At 39.2% G+C, this 13,777-nt stretch overlaps 1 protein-coding gene across 2 annotated transcripts in view; it reads left to right on the forward strand.

The window, feature by feature from the left end:
* Window positions 1-13,777, forward strand: part of DAPP1 (dual adaptor of phosphotyrosine and 3-phosphoinositides 1) — a 74,230-nt gene that overhangs the window by 8,515 nt on the left and 51,938 nt on the right. Inside the window, exon 2 of one of the 2 annotated variants that reach the window (XM_066384717.1) lies at window positions 12,740-12,862. The exons of the other annotated variant lie outside the window; for it this stretch is intronic. Within the exon in view, the coding sequence (XP_066240814.1) occupies window positions 12,740-12,862 (123 nt within the window). The remainder of the gene's footprint in view (window positions 1-12,739; window positions 12,863-13,777) is intronic. 2 annotated transcript variants of the gene reach the window in all.

The following is a 13,777-nucleotide window of genomic DNA, read 5'->3' on the forward strand; positions in this document are numbered from 1 at the left end:
CCAGAGTTGTCAATGACAATGACCTTGAAGCAGCCTTTTACAAGATACACTTGCAAGGTACCCGGAGTAAGTGCAGAATCGAGCTTGAGTCTACTCAGAGATGAGCACCCCTGAGAGAACATCTTGTTTTGGATTTCTGTGCGGGCATTCCAGTCCACTGGTTTTCAACCTTTGTACCCTTGGGAACCAGTGAAAATAAGAGTATCATTTCAGGGACCACTAAGGCAAAAATCATCCTAAACATAAATGAATTTGACCCAAAACAAGATTATTGGGTCTATAATCCTCAGACATCAGGGTGGTTAACCCTTTTGTAGACCGGCAGAAATTTCTAGTGAACCAATCCATGAACTAGCAGTTGAAAAATACTGTTCTCATCATCCTCAAGTTCTTATCCACAACATATGTTTTCTAGTCAGTCTTTGAGCTTTGGATAGCAGTCCAAATCAAACGTTCCCTGGCCCTAACCACTGGGGGAGCAGTGATGTCCTTTTGGTCTTGCAGCCATTCCTGCACCATGCAGGCTGACCTGGGGACTGGACCAATGGACCTCTGCTGGAATGAGGTACAATTTTCCAGCCCTCCCTCCAGTCTCTCCCAGTCTCTGACAAACCTGAGTGTATTGATCCACCACCGAGTCAGGCTCTTTGGGTCTCTCTTTGTGCGTCTGTGTCTTTCTCTTTCTTTGGCTTCTGTCTCTGTCTTTTGGAACACTCTGTTTGGATCGTATTTGTGTTCCTACATCACTGTTCTGTAGGACTATCTATGTGAGCTGGTGTGCTTTTCTCTGTCTCCAAGATTTGGTCTCTGTCTTTCTAGCTCTGCCTATAGTTCTTAACTTTTGTGTCTCTGACTCTTTGTGCCAGTCTGTGTCTCTGAATCTCTGAGTCTCTTTATCTCTGTGTTTCTACCTTTCAGAATTTCTTGCTTCATTCCTTAGACTCCTTGAAGAACAGGTTTGACATGGTCTCCAACTCCCACAGAATTCTCTTCTTCCTTTTAGTCCTGTTTCCTGAGCCTTGACTCCCACCAGAAAACAAAACCTTAGGACTCACCCTTAGTTCATTGTTTGACCAGATACTCACATATTCTGCCTCTGTCATCACTTAGGTGTGCTTCTTAAAGCCTGGAGCACTAACCTCACCATTTAGCTCTGCTATGAGCACAGGCAAATTTATAATGGCAACATGAAAAGCAACAGACAAGCCAGTTCCATCACAGAAACCCCATATTGGAAAGACTGTGGTGAGTCAGTCTTTGAACCTCTCCTATGATCATACTATGCCTAGCTAAGGCCTCATTAGAGCTTTCAGAACTCTATGCAAAGCCTTTGCTTGGTTCTCTGTATTTGGATCACTGTCATCAATGGAAAGATAAACCCACATTTGTGAATATGCAAGTTCATATATGGACAGTACCATCTTGTCTTAGATAGGTCACCACCTGACTATAATGCAAACTGCAGCATGGATAGCTCTTGAATCAAATAAGACATTTCTCTATCTTAAACCATGATTTCTGAAGGTATAAAGGGTCAAATACTTTCTGTTTCACTAAATGAAAGAACTTAGCACCAACCGTATAAATAAATGAACATGAAGTAAATCAGCAACTAAGCAATCCCATGAAATGATTCAAGTGGTAGAGGTAGAGTAACCCAAGTTAAGATTGTTTAGAATAAGATTGTCTAATAGATTCATTTTACGGTCAATCTCTACTCTGTTCAGAAGGACTCCGAGGCCATGGATAGGCTTAGCAATAGAGAAGATAGATCAATGAGCCTTTTCCATGGCCTTAGAAAAAAGAGGGGCATCATATGCTACGCATTTGTCATCTTTGGTCTAGAGAATTCAGAAAGTGTGTCAGTGTCATTCAAAAGTGAGACTAGTTTTGAAAATGAAGAAAAAATAGAAACTCTCTAGAGAAGAGTGTGTTTGTTGGCTGTTCAACTCCAGGGCCTTTTAGCTGCTTTCATACAATCAAGGGTTTTACCATTGCTTTGGGTTACAATGTATGTCTTTACATTTCAAAACATATGTCTCATCATAATTCTAATGAGATGGAGTCTAAGTTCTGTTACTTCTCTTTGCCAGGAAGGAGAAAAATGTCATTGGATATATTAATAATCTGTAGATATGGGTTACTAAGAAATATTTCCACCAATAAATACATAATCTAAACAGATTCATGGGTCATGTGTTAATATGAAAGATTTCTTTCTCTGCCTTTTGCTCTTCTAGCTTCATTTTGCATCACTTCTCAGTGTAGACCTTCTGTCCCAGCTAGCTCCAACTCCTGATCTTCCTCCTCCATGAAGCTCTCTCTGAGCATCCCAGCCTCCTGTGAAGTCCCCTTCTGTACTATTTACTGTTCATTTCACTAAAATGGCAGTTACTGGAGCACTTTCTGACAATACTGGCCTGCAAATCCTTCTTTTTCCCTCCCCATTGGTGCTGTAAAGCCACGGAGTACTTTGCTTTGTCTTCTTTGTCCTTCTCTTTAGAAGCCACATACTGTGAAGTCAGACCATCAGGGTTGCTGAAATGAATTAAATTTTTAGGACCAAGAGTTCTTCTCTGTGATTCTCAAAATCTAAACTGCATATCAATCACATGAGTCTGTTGATAGAGATTATAACTCAGCAGGAGTAGGGAGCCCGAAAATGTTTCTCACAAGACTTCAGGGCCCTGGTTGGTTGGATCAGTAGATAGAGTGTCAGCCCGGCGTATAAACATCCTGGGTTGGATTCCCAGTCAGAACACACAGGAGAAATGACCACCTGCTTCTCCCCCCTTTTCTCTTCCCTTTCTCTCTCTCTTTCCCTCTTGCATCCTGTGGCTTAATTGGTTTGAGCGTCAATCAGCCCTGGGCTCTGAGGATAGCTCCATTGATTCAAGTATCGGCCCCAGACAGGGTTGCCAGGTGGATCCCATTTCCAGCGATGTGGAAGTTTGCCTCATTATCTCACCTCCTCTCACTTAAAAAAAAAAAAAAAAAGGCACTGAGTAGCAAGGCTTGGCATTGTTTTCAAACACCAGGTACAACCCATTAGTGCTCTTAAAGTCAATTTAGTGAGTCACAATCAATATTGGTAAAAATAAATAAAAAGAAAAAATAGTAAATAGGATGTCAAATACTGGTGTTTCCTTTAACATTTTTTTTTACTTTTTGTGTATGTTTGTATGTATTGCTGTGTGTGTGTTTATATATATATATATATGGAAAGAGAAATAAATACAGAATGAATGTATTTTATACCATTGGCCAATTCAAAATATATAAAAGCATCTCCTTTAAAGGACAATGCAAAAATGAGATATAAACCTCTGTCAGCAAATTAAGACAGTAAAATTCAATGGGATAAGAATTTATGAAGGTTCCAATATGCTGAGCCAACTTCCCTGCAGGTTCCAGCATGAAAGGACACAAGAAAGAGAGAAGAGGCTGAATTTGGGAACCAGTTTTCTGGATCTAGTTTGTCTTTTTTCTCTGTTGTTGAGCTTATTTCCTGTATGTTGTTGAGACACAGCTATGAAAATTCCTTAGTGGGTGGGTGTTTCCTAATTTGTTACTGTATCATGGAAGGGATAATGCTGCTGTTTCCTTTGAGGTCAACTGCTGGTTTTGATCATCTCAAAGACCCAATACAAATATAGCTTAGAAACTACTCTGCAGCCTCTATTAGCCTTGAGACAAAATAATAACAATGTGTGGGCTTTCAAAGAATACAACATTGTTTGACTGTATTGGAATAAACAGTAGTGCCTTGCCTTTTTTCAGTTCTTCAGGAAAAATGAAGCCCCAAACTTTTTCTTTTAAGTTTTAGGAAAATGAACTTTATTCTAAACTATTCTCAGCAGCTGGCACAATGTCTGGCATATTCATATGTTATATATATAATTAACAAACCTTGAATCCTATTTTTTCTGCAAAGGTTAAAGAATCACATTAAAAGTTTATAAAAGACTATGTTCCAACATATGAAAATAAGAGGGTTTTTTTACTAAGTATTATTATTAGTCACTCTAACAAATGAGAGAAAACAGGTTGCTACTCACGTGGGTCACAGTGCTAATAAGTAAAAGTCATTGGAATGGATAGATTAACTGAGGAAATGACTGGTGACAAAGGCATCATCCCTTCTCCCCAGAATTCTCACTGACACTGCATGGATGTTCAGATCTAAGTTAGCTGCTTTTTAGCATCCCTTTTCACTTTGCATTTCTCAGTAGTAAAAGGTTTTCTTCTTCAACTTCCTGGTGTGTGGATGTGAATGTCCAGGTTTGATTCCCAGTGAAGGCACACAGGAGAAGCACCCATCTGCTTCTCCACCCCTCTTCCTCTCGCCTCTTTCTCTCTCTCTCTCTTGCTTCCTCTCCTGCAGCCATGGCTTGATCGGAGAGAGTTGGCCCTGGGCACTGAGGATGGCTCCATGCCTCTTCCTTAGGCGCTAAAGAGAGCTTGGTTGCTGAGCAATGGAGCAATGCCCCAGATGGGCAGAGCATCACCTCCTAGTGGGTTTGCCAGGTGGATCCTGGTCCAGATGTATGCAGGAGTCTGTCTTTGCCTCCCCTCCTCTCTCTTAAAAAAAAAAAAAAAAAAGAAAATGACTTACTTAGAAGATTTAATCAACAGTAGGTTTAGTGTGAATCAGCAGCATGATGCAACTGTCAAGAAACTAATGCAATCTTGGGGTTTCCTTAATGAGAACCAGCAGCTAGAAGAAGGGAGATCTGTGATGCTCTGTTTTGCATGTCAGACCTTGGCATTAAGCTGACTATAAGAATTTGGAAAGTAGTCAAAGGAGATAAGGTTTCTGGGTGATAAGGTCCCTGGGTCCTAAAGGTACTGAAAGACTGTCAGAAAAGGAGAAGTTGAAGATGATAATAAGAGAAGAAATATATTCTGAATGCTTTTAACTATTTGTTTAAATGGTCATTTTTTAATTTTTTTTTATACTTTTCTGAAGTTGGAAACAGGGAGGCAGTCAGACAGACTCCTGCATGCGCCCGACCTGGATCCACCCGGCATGCTCACCAGGAGGCAATGCTCTGCCCACCTGGGGCTTCGCTCTGCTGCAACCAGAGCCATTCCAGTGCCTGAGGCAGAGGCCACAGAGCCATCCTCAGCGCCCGGGCCAACCCTGCTCCAATGGAGCCCTGGCTGCTGGAGGGGAAGAGAGAGACAGAGAGGAAGGAGAGGGGGAGGGGTGGAGAAGCAGATGGGCGCTTCTCCTGTGTGCCCTGGCCAGGAATCGAACCCAGGACTTCTGCACGCCAGAAGTCCAACGACGCTCTACCACTGAGCCAACTGACCAGGGCTAATAAATGGTCATTTTTTTTTAAAGTTTAAGCACAACACCAAAAAGTAGCTCTTGGACCATCTGTTGAAAGCAGGAAACAGCAATTCAACACAGGCAAGAGTTCCCTGTCGTCAACATGGAAGCATGGAATGAGTTTACCTATAAAATTGTGAGCTTTTTTTCATTAGCAATATGTAGACAAAGATTGGGTGGGGGTCATGTTAGGGTTTAGATTTTATTCATACTCTATACATAAAATTGGAAGAATTATAAACCAAACTGATGGTTGCAATGGGAGATTATATGTGATTTTTAATTATTAAGTTAAACATTTTTATTGTTTAATTAAAAAAACAGTTCTAGCTCTGGCCAGGTTGCTCAGTTGGTTAGATACACTAAAGTTGTAGGTTTGAATCCTGGTCAGAGCACATCCAAGAATCAACTGATGAGGCCTGACCTGTGGTGGCACAGTGGATAAAGTGTTGACCTGGGATGCTGAGGTTGCTGGTTCAAAACCCTGGGCTTGTCTGGTCAAAACATATGGGTGATGATGCTTCCTGTTCCTTCCCCCTTTTCTCTCTCCTCTCTAGAATGAATAAATAAAAATCTAAAGAAAAAGAATCAACTGATGAATGCATAAATAAATGGAACAAATTGATGTTTTTTTTCTCTCTCTCTTGCTTTCTCTCTCTAAAATCAGTAAATAAAAATTTAAAATCATATACAATTTTTATAATCACAAGAGATGAGTTTACTCTGAAGCCAATGAAGTTTAAGCCTCAAGGTCCCTCCTGGTGCATGTAGTTAATAAATGTCACCTTGAAGAGTATTTAATTCTCTTCACCCTTATACATGAACATTTTAAATGCCCTGGAATCTTACAGCTTATATTTGAAATAAATTTGATGGAAGCCCCCACATTTTCCAACTATCTTAAAAACTTCACTACCAATAAAGTTGAAAATAACTTTTCTATACTATCAACAATCTTCAAAATTATTCTAGGTGGGAGACTGAAATACTGTTTCATTCTCTCTGTAGAAAATTATAGTATAAAATTATTATTATATGAAAAAATAATCAAAGACAATACAGCCAAAAATACAGAGGGAAAAGGTATAGGAGAGCCTGACCTGTGGTGGTCCAGTGGATAAAACATTGACGTGGAACATTGAGGTCGGGGGTTCAAAACCCCAGGCTTGCCTGGTCAAGGCACATATGGGAGTTGATACTTCCTGCTCCTCCTTCTTTATCTCTCTCTCTTTCTCCTATTTAAAATGAATAAATAAAAATCTAAAAAATAAAAATGTTTTAAAGTATAGGAGCGTGTTAACAAATAAAAATGACATTTTTCTAAGATTTGTGATGCTTGTAATATTCATTTGTAACTTTTGTGATTCCTCATTCTAGTAATTATTTCCTTATTTTTTGTTATTTTATCTTAAATATTAATGTGACTTCCAAATTTTACAAGCTTCAAGTCTCTTAAAATCTGACTCTTCTCCCTAAAAATCAGAATAACAAAATAAAAATAAAAAATTTTTAAAGACAGCTTCAAATACAGGAAATTTAGGTCCATGCAATTAGAACTCTATGTAATGAGCTGTTGGATGTGCATATTAAGCCACAGAAAGCCCATTAAATACAGCCTGTGTGACAGCAGCAAGGACCTGTAGATATTGAGTGCCGAGTACAACACAGCATCGGTCTCCTCCTGGTTTCATCTCACCACTCCTGACCCAGCCCTTCGCTGCTCACGCTGAATCACTCCCACCGCCCTGCAGCGCTCTGCTCTGATCCTCTGCATGCCGGACCTTCTCTTCCTTCTAGGCCTTTGCTCTGGTTATTCCTTTCCATCCCACCCTACCCTGCACCCAAGTGCTCAGTTAATTACAACATTTAATAAAAAGTAGTTGAACAAATTAAAAAGTATTAACAAATTATTAATAAGGTTATCTCGGGAGGTTGGATTAAGAAATAGACTCTTTTATTTTCAAATTTTAGTTACCAAATAAATATATTAATCTATTTTTTCATTAGAATAAAACAAATTAGAAAAATTTGATCAAGCTAAAGTTTTCTTTAGCAACACCCTCAGTCCTGGTTCCTTCCATTAAGGAAATCATACTCACGAGTTTAGTGTCTACTTTTATTTTATATGTTTACATATCTTTATATGTACACATATATGTGTTGTATAGTTTTGGGGGAAAAGGGCATGGTTTTATACAACTAAGTGGTATCATTCTGTACCTGCTACTAATTCCTCTAACTTAGTAGGTTTGGGGATCTACCAACTTTTACTGTATGTGTGTATATAACAACACGCTCAGGAGTTTCTCAGTAAGGGTGCAGTGGGCGTTCTGCGTGGAACAGTTCTTGGTCATTCAGAGCTGCATCATTCTTTGTAAGATGCTGAGCACTCCTGGCACCCTCCTCACCAAGTATAAGTAGCACCCAATCCCCTGTCCTCATCATTTGACAACCAAAAATGTTCTCACACCTTTTCAAACACATTTGGTTAACTTTTTACATATTCTCATCTCATGAGCACTCAACTTTGTCATCTCACTATTACTGGATATTTACAATGCTCCAAATTTTTACTCCCACAAACAGTCTGCAAGAAACACCTGTGTTCATTTCCTTCTATTTAAGTGTGAGCCTTCCACTAGGCAGACATGAGAAGTGGAATTGCTGGTCACCTGTGTGTGTTAGTTACGCTAGGTGTGCTGAATTCCTCTCCAACTTACACCCCTCCAAACCGTAGACGACAATATCCACAGTCCCCAAATTCTCTAATAGTCAGTACTTTTCAACTGTGGTCAATCCAGTGGATAAAGAAAGTGGCACATTTTAATTTGCATTTCTGATTAATACTGAGATTGTTTACTTAAAACACACAATTCCTCTTGTGTGAAAGACTTTCACTTTCTCTTCTGTATCTGTATATATTTTAATTTTTACTACATATACTTTATAATTAGAAAATATTATACACACCTCAGAAAATAACTTACATGTCCTTCAAGGCCTACTTCAATGTTAGCTTAATTCAGGAATGGTATTGATTTTTCTTCTTGAAACCTCCGTTGGGTGCTTCATTCTCTACTATTCAGCTTGCAAAGTATTTGTCTCATTCTCTTGACTAGATCGATAGTCTCCTGGAACCCAGCCTAAGGTTTTTCCATTTTTGTCCTTTTGACCTGCCCAATATCAATGCCTTGTGCAATGCTTTGCGCAGATTTGAAGCTTAATAAATGAAGATTTATAAAGCTGAATGACAGGAGGTAGAGAAGGTTGATTATGAGGAAACTACCAAGTTCAATCTCCTGCATTGTTAACATTTAGTTCTTCATGGACACAGAAGGGCATATTCCTACAAAAGATATGTAATGTTATTTGGATCTACAGTCACTTCCCTGGAAAATAGTATGCTCACCCTAAGTTTCTAGGAAAGAAATGCTTAACACAATTAAAAGAGGAAGTTTAGGCATCTATGGAAGAGCTATTTGGGGAATGAGGCTCCTCATTACCCCTTAGACACCATGAAGTATACATAGGTGGCTATCTATGTTAGGTTTGCCCAGGCCCTGGACTCCATAAAATCTAAGAGATGCCACCCAGAAATTAACATTCACAAGATGCTCCAAACTGGAGCACAGTGAGATTCTTTTTGCTTTATATTCATTTTTTAAAATGTATTTATGTTATATAGTTAATATTGAAGACATTACCCTAAAAATTTCTTGGCAAAAACTGCTATCAAGTTGTAATTACCAAAAGAATTCTGTAAAGTCTTTAAACTCAGACTTCCTTCAGATCTCATTGAAAAGAATCCAAAGCATTATTCAAATCCTTTATGTTTTAGAATTTTGTTGATCCAGTCTTATTGTTTCAAATATAAGATCTATTGGTCTTTTCTAAAATGTTCATTATTTGCAAAAGGTATTTAAAAACTTTTGAATTTGTAGAGATTTTAGCTATCAAAATAATTAGAATTTTGGCTGTAGCCAAACCTGAAATATTTTTATAGCTTCACTTTTAATTTCTCCAATTGTCTTTTTTAAAATTCAAGTATAATCAACATACAACATTGTATTAGTTTCAAGTTCCAATTGTCCTTTGAAAGCATTTTGTAATGAGAAGATTTGAGCTTATCTGTGAATCAGTTTAATGAATAAGCCCTTTTTTAAAAATTTACTGATTGATTTTAGAGATAGACAGACAGAATCATTGACCTGTTTTTGTATGTACCCTGACTGGGGATAGAACCCGCAACCTTTGCATATCAGGGAAGATGCTCTAGCCAACTGAGCTATCTGGCAAGGGCAAATGAAGCTGTTTTGTGGGTAAATAACTCAATGACTTTTCTTATAAAATGTTTTTCCTTGCAATTGCTTTTAGCTAGCAAATATATATATTTCTAGTGCAGGATAGAGGCATCTCTGCCCAAAGAAGGAATATGCCAAAGAAATGCACATTAGGAAATGTAGATTTAGAAACTTCCTTTCACAGACAGTTTTACGTTTAGTTTTTCTTATCAGGCTAAAATTTAGGCCATGAAGATGTCACAGTGGACGTCAGTGTGACTCGTGACAACAGGATCCCTCAGGCCCAGATCCAGGCTCTTCCTGGAAATTCTTGTACACTATACACAGCTCATTAACAGCCCTTCATCTACTGACATTGTTGACATTATTTGCGTAGTTTCCCACGTCCCCATCCTCTCTATTGCCCTAGGCTGTGGATTCTCTGCAGTAGCAATTGTCTTTGGTACCTAGCTTTCTGTTATCTGAAATAAATTGAAAGTAATAAAAATTATATTTGAGCAATAAGAAAATCACAGCACAAAGGATATATCACAAGTTTTGACTTTGTGGATCTCAATGGCTTCATGCTAACAATTGATGAGTATCAAGTTTTGCTGTTTGCCAGGGATGTTTTGACCATTTTATGTATGTTAATGTGCTGAGAACTAACCCATAGGTATGACTATTATTTATCCTATTTTAGAGTTGAGAAAACTGAGGCTCAGATTGGTTATGCAACTTGTATAACTAGTAAGAGTTATCACCTGGATAGGGACTCAGACAAACCAACTCCAGAGGCCACAATCCTAATCACCACCATGGACTATCTCCACCAAGCCACTAAGGGAGTAAGAACCAGGTGAAAAGAGTATGCTAAACTGCTCTATTTCTATGGAATTGGGAGGGGGCACATATCGGAATGCTTCTAGATCAACAATTTCAACCTTTATCATATCATAGCATACATAAACTAATTACAAAAATACTGTGTCACACTGAAAAATATATTTTTTACTGAATTGACAAAAAATAGGTATAATTTTTATTCATTTACAATAATAATAATAGTCATTACTTAACCATTTTTGCTCTGAAGTGACTTTTTAATAATTCAGGTGCCGGTACTTGTAAGCATTTCTATACAAAGAATTAACCAATCAGATGCAAGCTTATCTGATGTGACCAGTAAGATGCAATTCTATTATATGACTTATATATTTATGGTTCAAATCAGGGCATTCACACCAGACATTATGTCGGCTGTTGTCATTTTTTTTTGACAATCTAAGAGAAAAGAGGTCACTGCCCTGACTAAATAGTCAGGTATTGCATGTTTTAATAATTCTTGTAGGCTGCTCTGCCTGTGAAAGTGCCACTCTCTGTCTCAGTGCTATACTAATAAACTCTCACCTTAAACTCTAAAATATATACATACACAAAACAAAAATAAAAATTATTGGGCACATCAGATGAAAATTGTTGCTCTAGATGCATAGTGTATGGCCAGTAGTCATGGCCTCTGTCACAGCCACTAGGCAGGTGCATTAGATTCAAATAGATCATAATGAAACTGCAGAGCCAAGAACGTGTGGGCCATATCTTTTATTCTAGCTTGCACTCAGCAGGCAAGTGCACACAAACACACTGGGCTCCAAAACCCACTCACTCAGCACTCACAGAGCTACTGACACATCCGAGTTTCCCTAGAATTAAAGGCCCCCACCAGCTCACTCAGTCCCCCCTGGTTCCCATCTGCACGTTTCCATCTTGGCTGCCTGCATTCTGCAACAATGTGGTCTCCTCCAAAAATGGCCTCCTAGCTCCTCCTTTTTCCTTCTTCTTGAAACTTTTCAGCACTAAAATCCCTCTTCCAACACACATTAGCATAACCAAGCCCCTTCCTGAGCAGAAAAGTAATAAGCTGTATCATGTGGGAGCATCATCCCATGAGCAGCGGCCATCTTTAACAATAAAAGTGAGCAAATCCCAAAAATACAGATTTCACAAACTTATTTGCCCAATACATAGGATATCTCTTGGGTGGAAACACAGGAACATGGTTACCATTGGTGTCCTCCAGGGAAAAGAATGGGGGGCTGAGGATTAAGGGTGAGAAAGAAAGCTTTCTTCTTACTGTGACTTCTTTTGAAAAGTATTTGGAATTGTTTTTCTTCTACCATAAATATATGTTACCTTTTCTAAACCTTTTTTTTTTTTTTTAACCCAGAAATCAATTTGAATCTCCTTGGGATTTCCCCAGCTCTTCAGATATTTGTCAGTTTGAAACAGTATTTCTTGGGGCTTGCATCTCATATAAAACATCTGAATTCCTTGCACTGAACTTCATTTCACTCATGACAATGGGCACTAGCAATAGCTCAGTGGCTTTCCACACTGCAAAAGGTGGTACCACACTTGCATGAAAGACTGAGAGAGAAAACAAGTGAAAAAGAAAAAAATGGCCAAGGACTATTCTTACAGTTTTTTTTTTACTTAAACTTTAAAAAAATTTACGAAGTTTACAAAGTGATTTTGAGCATTTGTCTGCTAGGGCTACCACAAAACGAGTGGCTTAAACAGAAGAAATTTATTATCTCCCAGTTCTGGAGGGTAGAAGCCTGAAATCAAGGTGTCAGTGGAGTTGGTTCCTTCTGGGGCTGCACAGGAGGGATCTTTTCCAGCCCTGCCTCCTTGGCTTGTATAATAGATGGTCATCTTCACTTTTACATGGCACTCTCCCTATTTGCAAGTCTGTCTCCAGTGACCCCTTTAAACAAGAGGACATCAGTCATATTGATTGGGGGCCTTGCTAATGACCTCATAATTTGCTTCAGACCTTATCTACAAATAAGGCCACATTCTGAGGTTCTGGAAGTTAGGGGTTCAACGTATGAATTTTCAGAACACAATTCAACCCATAACACTTTGCTAGTAGCCCACTCTCTCTCTTCCCCACTCTAGCCAAACCCAGTGATTTCCTTGTCCTGATGTTTTGGCGGAAAGCTTGCTCTCTAGGCTACCTGTGTGGGGAATATTGCTGAGGTGATCTCTGAGAGGGACAGCCAGTGAAAGAAGAGTCATGCCGTGGTCTGCCCGAGCGAAAACACTGTTCTTTCCTTCCTAGGTGGTATCATGGCAACCTTACACGCCACGCGGCCGAGGCTCTTCTCCTCTCAAATGGATGTGACGGTAGCTACCTTCTGAGGGACAGCAATGAAAGGACTGGGCTCTACTCTCTCTCCGTGAGGTAGGATGCTTAATAACTCTATGAATCCAACATGGTTCCATCTCTTACACTGACTTTATCATCGCACTCAAGTAGCCAGATAACAGAATCCTCCTGGTTCCTGGTAGACCCGCAGATCCAAGAATTCCAAGCCCTAAATGGTGAGACTGTGAAAAACATTCTTGCTCCTTCCATTGGCAGGTAAATCTAACAGATGCAGAAAGACTTTATGAATTGTTTAATCAAACCTCTTGCTTGACTGATAAAAAGACTGAAATCTGAAGTGGTAAATTGTGTTGTACTCAATAAACAAAGGAGAAGTTGCAGTTGAAGGGAACTGTATGAGCTAAGGGACAAAGTGGAAACTCCTAAGAGAACTGTAGGTCTGGCTGGACTGGAGCAGCAATTCTCAAGGTGTGTTCCCAAGACCAGTAGTGTCACCTGAGTCTATGGTAAGAAGGCAGATTCTCAGGCCCCGTGCTGGCCCTACTGAATGCGGAATTCAGAAAGTAAGGGCCAGAAATCAGGTTTAACAAGGCCTCCCGGTGGTTCTGATTTCTGATGCATGTAAAAGTTAGAGCACACCTTGCACAGAGAGGAAAGGAATAGTGGGCTTCAAGTAAAATATAAAAAAATATATATTACATATAATTTCTTTAATGCTCCGCCTCATTCCAAAAATAAGGCGCAAAATGATAATGTAGGGAATTCGATATTTTAGTCAGTAGGCAGTGGAACAGGCATGGGAGAAAAAGGGCTGGGCTTACGTAACTAATTAAGTGAAAGAAGCAGAATTCAGACTGACTCCCAAACAAATAAAGGAGGAGGGCTGAAGACAGAGGAGAATGTGGGGGAGATGTGGCCTGCCATTTCCATCATCTCTCTTCCCTGCCCTTCTTAAACTCATACTCCATAAGGAAGTTAATGTTCAAGGAC

The sequence above is a fragment of the Saccopteryx leptura genome, chromosome 5 (genome assembly GCF_036850995.1).
Source record: "Saccopteryx leptura isolate mSacLep1 chromosome 5, mSacLep1_pri_phased_curated, whole genome shotgun sequence".
Lineage (NCBI taxonomy): Eukaryota > Metazoa > Chordata > Mammalia > Chiroptera > Emballonuridae > Saccopteryx > Saccopteryx leptura.